Source organism: Xiphophorus couchianus, chromosome 7 (genome assembly GCF_001444195.1).
Source record: "Xiphophorus couchianus chromosome 7, X_couchianus-1.0, whole genome shotgun sequence".
NCBI lineage: Eukaryota > Metazoa > Chordata > Actinopteri > Cyprinodontiformes > Poeciliidae > Xiphophorus > Xiphophorus couchianus.
Window position 1 is genome coordinate 12563035 of NC_040234.1, and position 19993 is coordinate 12583027.

Here is a 19993-nt window from a genome sequence, read left to right on the forward strand (position 1 = left end):
GCACATCTCTGTCCGTTCTCCTCGCGAGAAACAAAGAATCTAACTCTCTTGTCTTTCCTGTGTTTGTGTAAAATTGTCTCTAATAGGTATTTAGACCTGACAGATCTTTCTCAAATCTCACCAGATTTGAGAAAAACTATCCTCACAGATGAAGCATAGTGGTAGCAAATGATGCTGGAGGATTTGTTTATTTATAGCAAAGCCTGGAAAGCAAAATAATCTATATGGAGCAAAATACATGACAAACAATGAAGGACACTTGTTAGAGTTTCTACTGGTACATTAGTGTCATAAAACATTGTCTCTCACTAAAAGGGACACTTTTTAATCTATTTTTTGAACCAAAAAAGTTTTCTTTGTGTTGGTATAGTGCATGAAACATAATCAAGTTGAGGACATTTTGCTTTCGGGTGACGTGTATGAAAAATCTTAAAATGTTTACGGTACCTTGATATTTTTATATTATGCATGTAGGGCTCTGAACAGGCAGGGAAACATTGTACAAGCATAGAATTGTGATTTTCTTATTTTAATAATGCATTGGGACAAAAAAACCGAACAAAAACAGAAGTAGTGCTGGGAATACCACAACAGAAAAAGGTCAACGTCTCAGTAAAATGTCGCATCACACAAAGCTAATGGGTTTATCGGCTCACAGTTCTCTGCTACACTTTCTCATTAGTAATGATAGCATTTAAGTAATTATTTTTCCAATTTGCGGTTTCTGAATGAAAAGCTTGGACAAGTCCGACTAAATGAGACCTAAGTAAAGAGAGAGTGCTTGCAGACATTAATGGGCTGTTTCAGCTGGCTGATTGGCAGGAAACACTACCCCAGCAGGAGAGCTGTCCGTTAAAGCCTCAGAAATCTCCATCAATTTCCTTCAAGAAGGTCATTCAGCGTGAAAGTTGTGGCAGAAAATATTGGCTTGTCCCAAACAGCTGCGACTGAAATATGGAGCACGTGCAAACAAAATAAAAAGGACAAAAAAAGAGAAAATTATAGGGTAGACAAATAAAGATGTCGGTGTCAAGACAGAAAATAGACTGTAAGATGTTTCAAAAAGAAAGACAAAAATGTGTCAGAAGCAGGAATATAGGTTTTTAATCTCCAATGGAAATCTAAACATGAGATCTACAGACAGAAACCACAAATATTTGCCGTCGTCAAGAGCAAAGCTGGAGAGAGCGGGTTACAGTGGACCAAAAAGAAGCAGCCATTAACTGGGAATCTTTAGAAGAAAGAGAATGAGTCACTGCTCTGCGTTTGGCGAAGAGATGAAACCAGAACATCTTGATGATGGCCTGGAGAAAACAAGAGCATCTCAGCAGTCATTGTAGAGTCGACATGTAAGGTAAAACAACCAAACAGATGGTCGTCATTGCTTCAGCATACAATTGGTGAGTCAGAACACATTTTTTTCTTTCATGACGAATAGACAGCGCGGTGCACATTCACTGGTATACCAGCTAAAAAATGGTTAAAATGCAATCAAATAAATGTATCCTCATTGAAAGCCGACATGAAAGACTGTCAATGTTTTGTGTGGTAAACCATTTAGGTATTGATTTTGCCATCACTGCAAAACACAAAATCTTATCAGGTATTTTTTGGTCTAGTTTCTGGTGCAAATGTCTTAGTAAACTTAAAATAAGGCAAAATTAACTCCTAAATACCTTTTCAGCAAGATATAAAGGCTTGTTTTAAGTAAATAATTCCTTAATATTGATAAAAACAGTCTTGTTCCATTGGCAGATGATTTAACTGGGTTCAAGACAATTTTCCTGTGCTATTTATCTGCTAATAGAACAAGTAATTTTTTTCATCAATATTAATGAATTATTTACTTAAAACAAGCCTTTATATCTTGTTGAAAAAGAACTTTTAAGTTAGTTTGTGCCATTTTAAGTGTATTAAGATATTTGCGCTAGAAACTAAACCAAAAATACTTGCTAACAAAAGATTTTGTGCTTTTGCAGTGCTATGTTTTGATTCATTCTCCTGCTTAAAGATCCATTTTCAGTTTTAACAGCAGAGTAAATGCGACTTTTACTGCAGATCGTTTCCAACTTAAAATATTCTTCAGCAGCTGTGGTTTTGGACCAAAATTACCGTGTGTGGTTTCATGAGGCCACAGAACAAAAGAATGAAGCAAACAAACAAAAGAGGCCAATGTTTGAATTTCATGCATAATAGTTTCTTCTGTGTTTTTCCTTCCACCACAGTTTCAAATATCTCCAGCCTGAGCCCGATCACGGAGCCAGCTCTCCTGATGATCTCCTTCAGTCTGTGGGTGTTTCTGGCTCCGATGCTGCTCCCACACAAGACAGCCGCAAAAACGATGATGCTGGAGACAACAGACTGTTAGAAGATCTCCAACGTCTTGTTGCATACATTAAAGCATGTCAGCTTCCTCGAGAAGTAAAGTTGACTCATTCCTATTCTTGAACACAGCCTCGGTGTTAGCAGTGCATTCGAGTCTGTTGTCAGTCGTGATGGATAAAGCCTTCACTGTTTTCCTGACATGCTGCCCAAGTGGAAACTGAGTGACAGCAGAAGGCCACTTTTTGTGCATTTGAACAGAAAGTATAAGCGTGGGGGAGGGGTTGCCACCTTATTTCATGATTCACTAAACTGTAAAAAAGGTGCAGATTTGACTCTTTTCTGGGAATCAATCGAGCTAGAAGGCCAGAAACAAGCTCTGATTCTAACTTTATATAAAACCCAAAATATGTGGCATTTTTTTAAGATGACCTCAGTGACCTTTTATCTGCTATTTCCATTGATTATGGCAGTTTAATAAATGTGGGAGGCTTCAGCATCCATGCTGACGGGAAAAGAACTTCATATATACTTCAAAACTTTGGTTTGACTCAACGCATTACACAAGCAACACACAATGGAGGACTCACTCTGGACTTGATGATCAGCAGCACTGTAAATATTTACAAGGTCTCTGAAATTGATGCTGCCCTATCTAATCCTCTCTCTGTTATCTTTGAAAGTACAATCTCCGTTGACTCACTAAGCCAAAGAGATGATATTATAAAACTCTTATATGGACAACACAGCTGAAACTTTTAATCAACTTTACTCTTTCAGTAAATGAGTAGATGAGTTGGTAAACTGTACTGCAGAATTACAGGGCAGTCTCCAACCTTTCCATTCATCAGCAAAATAATTGAAAAATACTGGGTTTCACCAGTTAAAAGGTTTATTGACAGCGATCAAGCGCTCTGAGGGTTTTCACCATACTGTGGCCACTACAGTGCTGAGGCACTGAGTTTCTTAAAATCAAGATTCAAAAATCGCCTGCTAAGCTGCCCTTGATTCATAATAACTCAAACAATGATTATTATATCTGGTGATAATTACTTTGATGATGGCATTTGACATTTTATAATTGGATACAGCTGTGCATTGAAGGTCTGTAATACTGAAATGGGTTTAATAAAAGTTGAACTTTCCATTTCTGTGTATTGTTTTGAATATTTTTTTACCACTGGATTTGGTTGATATTGACACCTTGTGGGGTCAATTATTTACCTTTTTAACACGACTTTATGTTTTGAGGTTAACACTACACTGGTGTTACTTTTGACATTATATTTTAACACTAACACCGTTGTAATGTTTATGTGACACCCGGTATTGTTGAATATTAACAATATCTGATGTTAATTTAACAAAAAATGCGTGTCAACCTTTTAACACTTTGAAAAGTGTTACTTTAACACCAGCTGTCCTGGACACAATAGACACTTTGTGGGTGTTAAAATTAACACTGTGGGTGTTAATTCAACACTGGCATTTTTACTGTGTATGATGTATTTATCATGTAAAACACTTTGTTTATGAATTATGCTGTACAAATAAACTTGACTTCACTCTTATCTGCATTTAGCATTGGTATTTTTAAAGTTTGATATTTTCTGAATGTGATTACAATAATAGATGGGTTTATTTTAGAGTTTTTACACATTTTTACAATTAGCTCTAATGATTATAGAAAGATGATACAGATTACAAATTCACACACTCAATAAACATGTAGGTTTATTCATTTTGTAGGACGAAGCTAAAATACCCAGAGAAATCTCACAAGGACTTGTAGAATACAATCATAATCATGTTAGTTTCCTGAGAAATTTACTTCTAAAATATTTTTGGTGATTTTTCCAAAACCTGAACACAAATTAATAAGAGAAGCTTCCATTTCAACCCCACGTTTCCCTGTGTGAATATGTTCTCTGAACCAGAGCTGGAGCCATTCTGAGGCTTCTGCGAGCCTGACTTTGCCAGGTCCTCTGGACATCCTCCAAAGTGACAAGTTGATCTGATAGAAGATGACAACAACCAGCAGGCAAAATGTCATGACACCTGTTGGAGAGGAGAACTGCTTGAAAGCAAGAATCCAGACAAGAGCTCTTAAGATTCGCCTTCATGGCTCTGACTTTGTTTTCAGGCCTTTTGCTGTTGCTTAGTAAAATTTTCAGGTTCAGTGAAGATTTTGGCCTCTATTAACTGTTATTTTGAGGAGAGTTCAATGAGATTTTTAAATAAGTGTGCATACAGAGGTGTATGTTTTAAGATAAACTGAGTGGTTGAATGCCTTCATTAATTTTGCAAACCCACTTTATTTAGTTCAGGCTCCTTGGGGACTGAACCTTGCATTTTCAGAGCAGGAGAGTCAAGCTGCACTTTAAACAGGTCACCCAACCATTTACTAAAAACAGAAATCATGAAAGGCTCCTTGAACCCTTTAGCATTTTAAATATCTCCACGAGGCACGAAAATGTGTTTTTATTTGAGGAAACGGAGTCAGTAGATGGCGATGAGAAAGAGCTAACCTGCATCAGTCCATCCAGGCTGAAGCATATCATTTTTTTGAATGCCAACCTGCACATAATGTAGTTACTGAGTTTGATTCAGTTTCAGAGCAACAAACGCAGGTATTCAGAACAAATATATGCAATTAGACAGATACAAATACCAAATGCAAAAACATTTAATTTCATACAAATTATCTGTTTTTTCCCCCCAAGTCAAACTAAGACATGAAGCTACAAATGATAAGAAACGAAAAGTCGTTTGGAGCCCAAAGGGTCACTATTTAAATTGACCAAAGAATAACCAAAATGGCAGACCCAAAGAAGGTGGTTAAAGAAGGTCAATGGTTTCTGGTGAGCACTGCAAACAATAAACTATTATTTATGTGCCAGCAAAATAATGGCCTGAAGCATCCAGCTAAAGCTATACAGAAATGGATTGAAGACAACTGTGGAGTGGCCCAGTCAAAGCCCACACTTCAGTCTGATGGAGAATTATCCCAAATGCCTAATTATATTGATCATAATTGATGTTTCAAGGCAATACAAATGATAAAACATCCAAGGAGGTGAATACCTTTTTAATAACTGTGTATTTATTTTTGCATCATTTTCTTCTGACGTCTCTGATTCATTTTCAGTCCAACTTATTTACAGCATAAGTGAAAGAAGGTGAAAGAAGGAGGTGTTTGGCAGCTGGTTAGAGATTTGTATTTTCTTTGTGAGCGAGCTGAAGGCCTCATGACAGTAGTTAGTTCAGATGGAAGCAAGAATATCCTGGGTTCACATCCAGTTCAGGGCCGTTTTGGATGCAGCCTGTGTAGGGTCAGGTACCCTGGCGTCCTTCCACAGGACTAATTAGGCTCTCCAGATTGTTCTTGGGGGCGTGTGTGTGTGTGTAGCCGTTTTTGCTGTATATCTTTTTTTCCCAACTGAATCATATTGAAGGCTATTCATCAAATCATTTATTATAAAAATTCTGACTTTCCTGCCTGTCCATAAGGACGTGCAAACTTGCATGTTACAATATGGTGCATCTGGATGCATCGAGTCACCAGAGACTTTTCATGTAAAGTTTGGCTCCCATTTGACGTTTGTCTAACACTGCACACTACCGTAGCTGGTTGGTTCAATACAATGGATAATTGCGTCCACAGAGACGTTTTGATAAAAATGCATAAGTTCACATAAACAGAGTTAAAGTAGCACTTCTTTCTTTAAATGCAAATTTGTTTTTGCTAAAAACTTTGTGATTTTGTTTTACCTTTGTTAAAAATTGTCCTCCAATTATGAGACAAACAACAAACATTACATTTTGTCAAACACCATCATGAAAATAATCAAGAATAATCATCATCAAATAGGTTAATCAATGTTCCAGATATTATAAAGGCAGCTTCAAATAGGTGGGTTTTAGTCTTTATTTATAGCTGTGGGGTCCAAACTTTTTGCCATAACGGCCAAAATTGTCAAACTGAAACCACTTTCAGGCCACAAAAAGTATTTTAAGATTTTTTTTTTCCTTCTTAAGTTTTATCTGCTCAATAATAATCTCAATTAAATTTGAAATTAGTATAGACAGAAAATGTAAAAAAGGTTTTGCACAGTTACATTATTATGAGACAGGTACTAAGTTTTTAACTTTTGGGGGTTGATTATTTTCTTTTTTGGGCTGAGTGAAGTTTGAGTTTAGGTCGATGCTTGTGGTTCTGGTTACTCCAAAGGTAAAATGATTGCAGAAAAGTTGTTAATAAATGGGAATCTGGTTTTTGTGCCTAATTTTTTTTAAAAAGACAATGTTAGTTATCTGTAAAAAAATAAAAAATAAAAAAAAAAAAATATATATATATATAGATGTTGCTCTACGAGATGAAAAAGTGTCCATCTTCATCAACCACCTGTGCTTACATTGAGGTCAGGGGGCCACACAAAATCCCTCAGAGGACCACAAATGGCCCTAGAGCCTCACTTTGGAACTCAGTGTTCCAGCTGTTTTACACTTTTATGGAAGTTTGTGGAAATGCTGCATAGAAACTGAATGCTGCTTCTCGGTGTTTGGTTCTGGTTCTGAGGACGCAGAGCAGATCAGAACCAGAGGTTGGGAAAGTTGATACAACAGCAGCAGATCTTTTATGTATTTTGGACCTCTGCCATTCACTGATTTATAAACTAACCGATGTCTATTCTCTGAGCTGCGGGGAGCCAGTGTAAGCACTTTAAAACCTGAGCGATGTGCTCTATCTTCCTGGTTTTACTGAGGACACCAGCAGTTGTGTTCTGGATCAGCTGCTGCCGGAAGATTGATTGTTTTAGACAGACTGTGAGGACACTGCTGCAGCAATCAGTGTGACTAAAGAAATATACATAGATGAGTTTCTTTAGATCTTGCTGGGACATTCGTCCTGGAAATTTTCTTCAGCTGATACATTTCCAGGATGCATCACCTGATTTTATGTTTTCATATGTCCCTGGAGAATAATATGCATCATCTGGAAGTACTTTAATGCAATGCATTGTTTGATTAAAAGTCGTTATACCAGCTTCCTGTTGTTCATTCATCATGGCTGTAGGTCCAACAATTTCTTACTAATGGAGAGTTTATCCACAGAAACATCTTCCTACCAGACACGGCCTTCACTTTAATGGGAGCACTGGAATCTATGGTGTCTGAATTTTTAGAATGGGAGTCTTCCACCAACTCATCCACTGAGTTACATGATCAGTGGGAGAAGGAAGAGTACATTTAATTAAAAGTTTCAGCTGTGTTGTCCTTATAAAATGTTTTGCAATAGCATCTCCTTGGCTAAGTGAGTCAACAGAAATTGCATTTTCAAAGATAACAAAAGAAACAAATGCTCAGATGGCTGACATCAATTACAGACACCTTGGGTTGTATTGTTAAAACATAATCACCTCAGACATACAGCGACATTACAAGGAAACACTGAGCTAATAATCACTACTCGTTGTTTTCAATTAACCAGAAGTTGCGGTTCTGACTTTTTCTGACTTTAGTTCAGAATTCCAGTTATTTTGAAAGTTTGCAAATTGCAACTTTCTGGTGCTTAATAACTTTCCAGCTGCTTTTTTCCCCCCTCCAAAGTATAAGATGCTTACTTACTGGTCATTAAGTGTGAGAAACAAATTTGCACATTAACTTTATTTTTTCTGCACAATAGCCTCTCTGAACAATAAGAACTGGTGCATGACGAATATAAGAGCGCACCAAGTCTGACTTTATTGCTGAAATGCAAATAATGTTGGATAGGATAAAGAAATAAAGGCGCAAATAATTAATGGTTAACCAAACCAATAATTATGTCCATCACCATTCAGTGTTTTGAAGGTTCTCGCTGAATAAAAAAGAAATGAGCATTATTTAAATGACTCATTTTATCATATTTTAAGGTCGGAAAAAATAAAACTCATAAAGTATAAAATCTTAATAAATCACCTATTGTTCCTACTGTATTTTGTTGTTGTTGTTGTTTCTTTTGGTAAAATAAGCCGAAAAGTCACTTTTCTGACACAAAAATCCAAGCTGCTGTCTAACATAAAATCACTGGTTCTACATAAATTATATCACATATCACATAGCAGCAGATACAGCAGTCCGTTGTTCTAAACAGAGACCATGCCTCTTTTCCAGGCAGATCTTTCTCACAGGAGCATGCTCAATAGTTTGACGCAGACGCTTCCTGGAACCACCGAATGAGCATTTTCCAGAGATTCAGTTTCAAAAGAAAAGTTATAAAAGTAATTTATAAAGCCCTCTTGAGCTTTATAAATTAACAGCTCAAGAGGGTTCCCCATTAAGTAGTCTTGCTGTTCCACACACTTTTTGTGAAATAAAGATCTTTAATTCAAAGGGACAATCAACCAGTCAATACTGGAGTTACACCAGAGAGCTTTAGTTGAATCAACAGCTACACAGTCAAAGTGGGCCCAACGTGTTGCTTGTGTTTCCGAGGTAATAAAATTATATATATTTTTTATCTTGGATTTTACTTTTTATGTGTCCCTGTCTGCACAAAACAACTATATACATGAAGACAACAGAGAGACTTTTGGCTGCTTCCATTCACAGTTTAAACGTAAGATAAAGTATTCTTCACAGCTGGGTTGACCACCTTTATCACCATTTGAACTTGTAAACCAGTATTTTCTCTTTCAGTCTATCTGTGATTTAAATTTTGTCAGATCTTTTCATACAAGTACAAATTTCTTAGCTCCATCCCTCTAGTATCCATCCTATGCTCCATGGAGTGACGCACGACCCTGTAGGAGGGCAAATAGTTTATAAAGCTGCCAGAAAACCATCAGCAGCTCATCAGTCTGTGTCCTTCACTCTCAAGCCGCGATGTCCCTGGAGAATCAGTTGACTTCGTCGCTGGAGGACAGCGAAGCTTTGCTCCTCAATGTCTCCAAGATGCTCTGGGACTCCAGCGCGGAGCGTTACCAATACGCCGTCTGGCTCCCGGGCATCGGAATCGCTGCGGTTTACGGGCTCATCATCCTGGTGGGTCTGGTCGGGAATATCACTCTGATGAAGACGTGTCTGCTGGTGAAGTCCATGCGCACGGTGCCCAACCTGTTCCTGTCCAGCCTGGCTCTGGGGGACCTGCTGCTGCTGGTGACCTGCGCCCCTGTGGACGCCAGCCGCTACCTGGTGGACGAGTGGCTGTTCGGGCGCGTCGGCTGCAAGCTGATCCCCTTCATCCAGCTCACCTCCGTGGGGGTCTCCGTGTTCACCCTGACTGCGCTCTCCGCTGACCGGTAACCTGCCGCGCAGACCGGAGCCGCGATATGGGCTGTTTCAACTTCGAAATGTCATTTTTACGCATCGCTACGTTTAAATTGAGCTGTTCGCAGCACTATTTATATATTTTACATCACACTGAATAATATTAATCCACTACATTTGCAAGAGCGCCTGCAGAAAGTTTTGAAGGCGACCAATTACCAGACTAAAGCATGTTGAGGTTTAATTGGGGATGTTGCTGTGGCTGAAAATAAAATTTTAAAAATCTAGATCCTCCACAAGATATATTATATTATAATTATATTATATTATATTATATTATATTATATTATATTATATTATATTATATTATATTATATTATATTATATTACAAATAAAAGTCAGCACATTTATTATGTTAGAAAATGTTATTCAGCCTCACAAAGCATAGTGTCTACACTTTTAAATACACATTAATAGTCTTTTCTGTAAACATGTGATCCAGTATCTTTTTTTTTTTTTTTTGCCATGACTACACACTCAAAAAGGGAAGCTTCATTGTCAAACTGTATTGTTAATATAAGAGCCTTACTGGGACAATAATTAAAAATTACCCAAGGCAAGTTACTGTCTAGACCAGTGTTTCCCAACCCTGGTCCTCAAGGCACACTGTCCTAAATGTTTAAAGTGTTTCCTTGCTTCAGTCCAGCTGATTTCAATTGATGACAGATTAACAGGCTTTTGTTGAACTACAATCAGTTGAATCAGGCACAATAAAGCAGGGAAACCTCTAAAACATGTAGGACAGTGTGCCTTGAGGACCAGGGTTGGGAAACACTGGTCTAGACAACAATTCAGGAAAATGTGAAATTAACTTGTCACAATTCACTATTCTGTTCTTGTGCCTTGTTCTAATAAGTCGATGCATGAAACAGACAGAAAATTGATTAAGTAAATAAATAAATACATGTAAACATTGATTTGAATCCACAACATTGAAAACAATCAGGAAAACATACCAAGCATTAAAAAGGTGCACAGAAAATATCAACTATAATAAAGCTGATGAAACACAAGATAAAAAGCTTAAATGTTGCACCATACCAAGGTCTATCTTTTCCTCTCCTGAACATATCTAATATTATAAAGCTAAAAACAAGGGGAGAAGTAGAGGGTGGGGTCAGCATCAGTGGTGGACAATAGCATGAACCACCAAGCCTCCGTCTTTCCTCGTTGGTTCTGCAGTAGATTTGCAGATTTTACAGTTTCATCTTCCTCTGCAGACCCTGACAGGTAAATGGTAGCGACTATTAATCATAAATAGAGCAATGCAGCTTTTGAACTCTGACACTTCCTTATTAAAGACCATCTCTTTCCTTGGCCATTCATTCTAACATTTTTGCAATGGTGTCAATACAAAGCATTTAACCTACTTAATGTCCTTAACATTTCACTGAATTGAACTGAGTTCAATTTCACTGAAAAGTTCGATTTCAGTTCAAATTGAACTGATTCTATTTTTATAAAAAGAATCCCACAGAAACCTCAATAAAACTAATTCTGTTAAAATACTGCAGCATACCTGCACTGTTTTAGAGATTCAGAGGATTAGTTCTGATGAGCAGTTCTCCAAATCTAGGCTGATAAATCTGTTTGCCCAAAGGCACAAGTTCTGCCTGGGATTTCCCCCTCTGATTACCGCTGCTCTGGTACCGTTTTGATTTTGTTCAGTGGAATTATTCATTGTTTTAGCAGCCAAGCCGAGCAGCAATCTCCCAGGCAAATAATATATGCAATTTTTATTTCTTCTTTTTTTTTATTTTTATCACGCTTTGCAAAATTTTGCCTGGAATGGACCTCCAGCAGTACAAGGCCCAGTATGAGCGTCTGTTAGCAGATACTGACTTTTCTGCACTGATGTAGTGAATTATCAAACTTTGTTTAAGAAAATTGACAGAAACATACTTCTTCTCTTCTGAAAAACTGTAAGATTAGCATCCTAAATTTACACATATTAAGTAGAGAGGTTTATGTGGGTTGCATATAAAACTGGCTTGTAGGCAGAAGATCCTTTTCTGAATCCTGGCCTTGGTTCTTCCTGCATGCAGTTTGCATCTTGCTCCTGTGGATTCGTTGGTTGTCTCTGGGTACTCTGACTTCCTCTCCCTGCCCAGAAACATGACTTTTAGGTTAATGGGTCTCTTTAAATTGTGTGAGAGTGTGTGTGCATGTTGCTTGTTTGTTTGTTGTCTATATGTTGCCCTGTGATGGACTGGTGACCTTTCCAGGAAGTACCCTGCATGTCTGGACATAGACCTCGCTCTATCTATAGATTTATTTGGCAGGTATAGTTTTACATATATCAAGAGAGACTTTATAATTCACAAAATTAATATAAATGCTAGACTTTTTAACACGCTCCATTCTCTGTTACACAGGAAAAATAGTATTTAGATCAAATTTGTCAACATTGCTCTGCTTTCAGAACATCACCATGTAGATAAAGATGAAGATTTCTATAAAACACAAGTATTTGCATAGTTTATTCATTTATATTAAGGTGGACAGCTGGAAAGGTCCTCAGTATGCCATTGGGAGCAAATACAACTCTCTGTCAGAATTATCCAACCATTTTGTTTCATTAAAAATTGTTTGAGAAGATCCATAAACCTTCAGACTGACCCTCCAGGGAAGCAATCATCCAAAAATGCTTTCCTTCTGCTCCCAGAAACTGTGCAAAAATGTCTGTTTGAGCACATTGATGTCTAAATGCCAAATAAAATGCCATTAAAATAGAATAAAAGTTCACGAACATTTCTAAGTCTTATTGTAGAAAAATCTAATTCAAAATTTGTAGTAGTTTATATTGAAAGTGCAGCTATTTCAATGCTTTACAGTTTGTTTGAGAAACACAAAAACATTCACGTTAAGCTGAAACAGCCACTTACTAAAACCAAATATTTGTATAAAATTGGATTTATTTTGGGAAAAAGTCAGTTTTACTACTCAACAAAAAGAATCCATCAACCAACCCAGGATTTTTTAAAAACACTTTATTTATTTATTTTTATAATTTCAGGAGGGTTTTTTTTTTCCTATCACAAAACACCAACAATTTAGTATGCATACTGCTTCAAGATTATTAAATAAACGTCAATTTGCTAGACCAATGTAACTTAAAATCCATGGTATAATTCTTTAAAAATATAAAATTTTTCCAAGCATAGCCACCTAAACGCCAGCAAGTATTGCAAAAGCAATCTTAAGTCGGTTGTTGTTTTGTTTTGATTCTTTAGTCCAGAGACACAGCATTCATTTACAAAGAGAAGAAAAACATTTTTCTTTTAAGTATTGAAAACTAAGATCGGTAGAGCTTTGAAGTTTTAAGTGCAGAGATGATTTGTCGATTGTGGAGCTCATATATAGAGCGAACACATAGAGCTATCATGACAGAGAGAGATATCTATCTTCACTTTTAGTGGAGATAAAGCGCAATAACATGTCAAAAGCGTTTTCAGCCTTATTCTACTGCCATCTTGTTCTTCTGAGAAGAGAACATATTAGAGTTAGGCCGGTGTGTTTGGATTGGACATTCACCAGCAGTCAGGATTAATCAGATGTTCTCCACATGCAGTGTAGTTAGCCTGCTGTTCCTGTCATTCAAAGCTTGCTTTGATTTCCTCTGTTGTGAAGTTAGCTTTTTACAAATGAGCTCTTTTCCTTCATGACTTGAACTGCCGGCTTCATGCTAATGTTTGATGGAGTTATGCTTAAATCTGAAAACCTCCTCCTGCTTTTGGACCTGGTTACATGAAGACTGCAACGCACACAAACAGCTTGGATCTGATGTTGCAATGCATCGAAGGAATACGTGACATTTGGAGACCTGCAGTTATTGACTTGGCAGAAACTTGGTGACCTCTCTTCATGCTACACAACAGCATCCTCTGATGTCACGCTGAGATTTTATGTGGCCGACCAATTTGTGTCTGTGTAGGTGTTGTTCCCAATCTCTTCCACTTTATTATGAGAAAACCTTAAGGGACCAAGCAGTGAAGTCACAGAGGACACAGGAAAAATGTCTTCAAAGTGGGTTTTTATATCAGCCACCTGGAAATGTGGTAACTGCCTGAGGAGAATCACAAGCTGCTTTTATTACTGTACATGGCAACATTTCAACCACAAATGGAGTTTCTTCAGTTTTATTGTGGGGTGAAAGCTAACAGACTCAGATGGTTCTGCTCTTTGAAGTAATTTTCCTTTGTTGCTTTTCCATTTTAGGTTGAAGTGAAAACTTAGAACTAGTATATTAACCCCCTGAGACCAATACAGTTTTATTAGTTGTGCTTTGCTTGATGGATGTTTCTTTTACTGAAGCAGTCATCGAAATTGGACCAATAAACCTAATTCTAGATTTAACTGATTGCTAACTCAAGGTCAAGGTCAAGAATTTGTCTGATTTTGAGAAAAAGCTGACAGCCAAAACCTGGTCTTCGTTTCTCAGGTACCAAGCTATCGTCAAACCGTTGGACATCAACAGATCGAGCGCCACTCTAAGCATCGGCCTGCGCGTTGGGACCATCTGGATGCTCTCTGTCACCCTGGCCATTCCCGAGGCCGTCTTCTCCGACCTGCACACCTTCACCACCAGCTACACCAACGTGACGTTTGTGACGTGCGCCCCCTATCCGCACGCCGGAGAACTGCATCCGAAGATCCACTCCACTGCCTCCTTCCTCGTCTTCTACATCATCCCTCTGCTCATCATTTCTGTTTACTACTGCTTCATCGCTCGCAGCCTGATCCGGAGCTCAGCAGACATCTCTGCAGAGGGACACCTGCATCTCCACAAACAGGTGTGGATCGGGACGCCACAGTGAAACTTTAGTAAACGGCCGTGTTTATTTGTCATCCATCACATATTTAGGATGACGTAAAACTCTCTTATGCACAACAAAGACTTGAGACAAACTGCAAAAAACATTGGAAAAAAATCTCCCAGAGGTAAAAAGCGATTTCCGTGACACATAGAAACAAATTCACAGGACCCAATTTCACACATAACACTTACAAAGTTGTTCACACCACTGATGAAGACTTATAAAGTAAAGTTTGTTCATTAAGGACCTACTACAGATTTAAAAATTATTAAAAAGACGAGAATTAAGACGAGAATAAAACACAATAGCAAGATGATTAGAAAGCTGAAATAAATGGCATTTGGTAGAAAAAAGAAAGATGAAACTGACGCATCAATGAAACAAAAATACAATAAACATTGAAAGCAGTAAAACGAAAGCTCTTGTTAAAAACCCTCAAAACAAAGTCACCTTTTTTGCTGCAGCAAAACCCCATACTGAAAAGAAATCCAATATTTAATTTGAGTACATTTATTCTGTTAGTAAAACAATCTAATTAAATCAAATTTGACACAATTGTTTGTAGCTCTATCAATGTTTCAGAACAAAACCGAAGTGCTCGTTAAATCAATGCTCTTTCACAGCTGATCAGATTTTCTCTAAAGTTTTAATCAGAAACTGATGTCTTTGCTTAATTTGGGTATAAATATGATGTTACTAATGGACCTATTTCTTCCAAAAACTTTGCAGCTCCTGTTATAAAAGAGAAAAAGAAAAGTACCAGCTTTATAAATGTTTCTGTTGTGTTTACTTTTTGGAAATTATTAATTGGTAATGTTTGAGGATTTTCAAAGAAAAAAAATTCTTGACAAAAAAAAAGACAATTTGAGAATTTTGTTTGTGTAAGCTGAAAAAAAAGAACAATTTGGCATTTTAGTCCAAATGTAAAAGCCACAGTTCAGTTGTTCAGTTTGAATTTATGTTGTTTAAGGATCAAGCAGGAGGTCAAATGGCTTTTTATTGACCATGAAAAGACAATAAACTGATGGGTAAAATCTCAAAATGCGATGAAGCAAATCAAAGGCAAAGCAAATCAATTTATTATAAATGAATACTAAATAATTATTTACACTCACCAAGAAAAAAAGTACAGTAAAAATAAACACACATATAAAACAAAATGCGTAAAACACATTTTTCAAACTCATCCAGGCCTGGAAAAAAAACATAAAGACAAATCCGTACAATTTCTAGAGAGCTTAGCAACCTTGAGGGCAAGATTGTGCTGCTGCCATAAGGATACATTTTTAAAGACCATCTTTATTGGGATTTAATATAAACATGAGGTTTATATTACTGTAACCTTCAGTACAATTGCATAAGATATTTATCATTCTGTCAAACAGCAACACAACTTCATATTGCCTCATTCTCCCTTATTTCCACAAGAAGCAACTATCAGCACATATACCTTCATATATACAACTCCAAGTTTTATTCTTTGATTATTGAGTCTGAGGCTGTGTCTGGAGTGGCGCTTTTTCACTGAATACTTAAAGTAACATTCTTCGCTTTACTGCAGACAAGAGGCTTCGCACCCAAAACAACAGTAATTGATTTTTATATTGGATGTAGCAGCAGCATCTGATGGATGAATACAAATTTCTCCCTCGTCTATTGTCAATAGAAAAGGAAGGCTGCTCAAACAAAGAAAGCAAAAGTTAGACAGAATGAACATCGACGTATAAAAGGAAAGGTACACCATTATGTCATTTTAGCTAAAAGAAACTTGGATTATTTCCTAAAGAAAAACACCTATTTGGCTGTTTTTAGTGTTTACATGGACGTGACAACAAACATATTCTATATAAAATCAATTGAAATATGCTAAGGCACCTGCAGGGAATGATGGTTATTTTGTGACTAATTTCCTTGTGCAAATTGAATAAAAAGGAAATGATCTGTTAGAAATAATCATGAAAACCAGCCTGCCAGTATTTCTATACCACAGATTGTCTCTGTCTCGGTCTTTCAGTTGCTCTGGTTTCGTCTCAATCGTCTCGGTCCAGAAGGTTCACGGTTAACCTGCTTTGCTCTTTACACTCTTGATTGTCTATGGATTATACAAAGAAGTGATGATGTCTGAAGTGCTGATCTCAAAGGAGGTGTAAAGAAGATTTTCTTCCCTCCGGTAGTTGTCTTGTTTCCAAGTTAATCGACTAAATCTCACCACTTAAGAGCTGTGAATCAAATAGTTCCTTTTTGAAAATCTGCAAGACGCTGTTTGGTGTTAGTCCAGACTATAAAGAACAAATAGCTACTAATTAAGTATTTCTGGAAGAAAAAACTTCTTATTATTTTCACCTCAGCTGACTCCTTTCAGTGTGGAGGAGTAGCAGCTCCACTCCGAGCTCCTCGCTCTTTCTCTGAGGGAGAGACCCAGCCGCTCTGCGGAAGAAGCTCAGTTCAGCAGCCTGTATCTGAGAATACAAGATGCCCCCCACTTGTATCTAGGGAGTTTTTTTAATCAGTTTATATTATTAATGTCTTTTTCTGAGAGCAAAGTGGAATCAGAATCAGATTCCTTGCCTGTGCACAAACCTGGGTAAAAAAATGGAATCTGATGGATAGCAACACAGGTTCTGTACAGTAACATTTCCTCTTATTACACTATTTTTACCCCTTGACCATGACACCATATTTGTGACATTACAAATACAGACTTGGAGCATTGTATACATCACAGACCATCACAAAGTAAAGCATTATGGCGAGGCGGAAAGGAAAGGATAAATAGTTTTTAAATGTTATTTTAAGCAAAAAAAGAGAAAGTATGGAAAGTGTATGAGTGTAATCTGCTTTCCTGCTTTCATGCCTTGCAGAACCACCTTTCACTATAATTCCATCTGCAAGTCTTTTTGGGTTCGTCTCTGTTTTATTCATCTACCGAATGCAAGTTTTGCCCATTCACCTTTGCAAAAATGTTCGCGCTCAGTCAGTTTTGGTGGAGAGCATCTGTGAGCATTGAGTTTCAAGTCTAGATCCTCTGTTGTTTTTTCTAACACATAAATACGCATGCACCATTTTATTTGTCATTTTCAGGTGCAAGATGCTCTCCTTTGCTTGATTTTCAGATGTATAATTGGGCAATTTTCTCTGAAATACATTCAATGTGAACAATTAAAATAAATTGATCCAATTTTCCACTGAGTGACAGGTGAGCCTCACTTGGATATCAGTGTGTACCAGGGGTGTCAAACTCCAGTCCTCGAGGGCCGCTGTCCTGCAAGTTTTAGATGTGCCTCTGCTGCACCACACCTGAATAGAATAATTAGGTCATTAAGGTTCTGGAGAACTGATCTACACAAAGAGGAGGTAATTAAGCCATTTCATTCCAGTGTTTTGTACCTATGGCACATCTAAACACTGCAGGCCCTTGAGGACTGGAGTTTGACACCTGTGGTGCAGGCAAATATTTGATGACAACCAATTAAAGCTAAAGGGGTAACCGTAACACAATTGCTGAAGACACTCTAGTGTAATTTCTCCTTCTTCTTCTACTGTCAGATCAAGTCCAGGAAGCGTCTGGCCAAAACCGTGCTGGTGTTCGTGGGCCTGTTTGCTCTCTGCTGGCTCCCCAGTCACGTCATCTACCTCTACCGCTCCTACCACTACGACCAGGTGGACACGTCGCTGGCTCACTTCATCGCCAGCGTGTGTGCTCGCATCCTGGCCTTCACCAACTCCTGCGTGAATCCTTTTGCGCTTTACTTGATGAGCAAGAGCTTCAGCAAGCACTTCAGGAACCAGCTGCTGTGCTGCAGCTCTCCCAGACGGCTGTACAGTCAAAACAGCGCGAGCACAAACGTGACCTCCGTCTGAAGGAGTCCTGTTTCCCCCAACCAAACACATGTGCTTTACTAGGACTCTGCTACCTTTGATTCTCTTGGATGTGTTGGTAAATTATTCTCAGTTTGTTGGAAAAGGGAAGTAACGTCAGTAAAGCTGATTTTAGATACTGGTTGGTAAACTAGTCCATGGTGGGAATGGATCATTTTTGTTGGAGGTATTCTCTGAATGTTAAATGTAAACTTAAATCCAACAGCACTGTTTGTGCCATTTGTGGTTTAGCAAGAGATTTAAATAATGCATATAAAGGGGTGTTTATTGCTCCCATATTGATAAACCAGACAGGCTGTTTCTTTACTCTGCATGTTTTGGTTTGATGTAGTGGTCGCTTAAAAAGCCGAAAGTGGATTTTCAGCTTTGGCCTTGCTGGAGCTTCGTTGCCAGTTTTTGAAACCATTTCATCCACTGTGACTGCTTATAGTTTACACGTCCCAAAAACGACGCAAACATCCGTCACTCCGTGGAGCATCTTTTCTAAGCAGCTCATATTACGTGAATGGTAATCTATATTTTCAAATATGAGTAATATGTACAGTAAAAGGGAAATTTATGTGGGGACATTTTCAAGATCCAGAGCTGAATAATTAACGGTTGTTTTATCATGAACAAAATAAAAGATTTTCCATGAGTTGAAACATCTCAATTAAAAACAAAAACAGGGAAATATCTTTCTCCTTTGCACTTGAGACGTTGTTATTAATTATTAAATGTTCTGTATTTAAACAAAAAAACTGCTGTTGGACCATTTTGGACCTAACTGTGAGGGAGTTTATGATGTCTTTGTTGACTTTGCATCTGTAGAGTATTGTTATTGTCATTGTTTAAATTATCACATTGTAGTCCTTTTTCATTTGACGCAAAATAAAAAAGAAACTACAAAACATTTTTGACTTATTTGTTGATTATTCAGACAGCAATAAAGTTAAACATCCGAAAAAAAAACATATGGGTCTTGCAAAAACTATCCACATGAATTATATAGTGACGAATTTAAACTCTATGATCCGACTTACTGAACATGTTTTACAACTTAACAGTTTCTGAGCGTGAGGATGAGCCAAAGAGGTGGAAACAATTTAGGAAATCCTTTCTAAATGGTTATGTGTCCAATTTTTCTGAAAGGAGAACAATATCTATAGGGTTGCTGCATTGATGCTCATGAAAACGAAATATTTTCTTAGTGTTTTATAGCCAGAGAGTCAATATAAATTAATTCATTTATAGTTAGTAGTCTGGGAATAATGTCTTTCACTTGTGAAAGGACACACTGATTTTATGAACAGCTGCAGAAATATGTCACTTAGCAAAGAGCATGAATAACTAACCTGAGGCATTTTGAGGTTTTTATTGCTCAGGTGATGTTACGTGCACAGAGATTTTATTTCTTAGACAAGAGATGGTTATTTGTACAGCAACATTTACATGACAGGCAACAGAAGGTGCTTCACAGAACACAAAGGAACAGAGAAAAGAGAAACACAAAATACATTTAAAATACTAAGACATTGAGTATTATTTTTAAAAAGGAGATTTGAAAGCGCAACTTTTGAAAAAAAAAGGAGCCGTTTACTGAAATGCAGCTATAAACTGTTTTCCATCCTGATTTAAAAGAGCCATCTGTGTCTGCACACGTCAGATTTCGATGGAGTTTGTT

At 37.5% G+C, this 19993-nt stretch overlaps 1 protein-coding gene across 1 annotated transcript; it reads left to right on the forward strand.

Moving 5' to 3' along the window:
- The first annotated feature begins 8768 nt into the window (after positions 1–8768).
- LOC114147638 (gastrin-releasing peptide receptor-like) lies at positions 8769–19205 on the forward strand. Its single transcript, XM_028022147.1, has 3 exons — positions 8769–9605; positions 14076–14427; positions 17998–19205. The coding sequence occupies exons 1-3, from the start codon at positions 9190–9192 to the stop codon at positions 18310–18312; spliced, it is 1083 nt and encodes a 360-aa protein (XP_027877948.1). The 5' UTR covers positions 8769–9189; the 3' UTR covers positions 18313–19205.
- Positions 19206–19993: the final 788 nt, after the last annotated feature.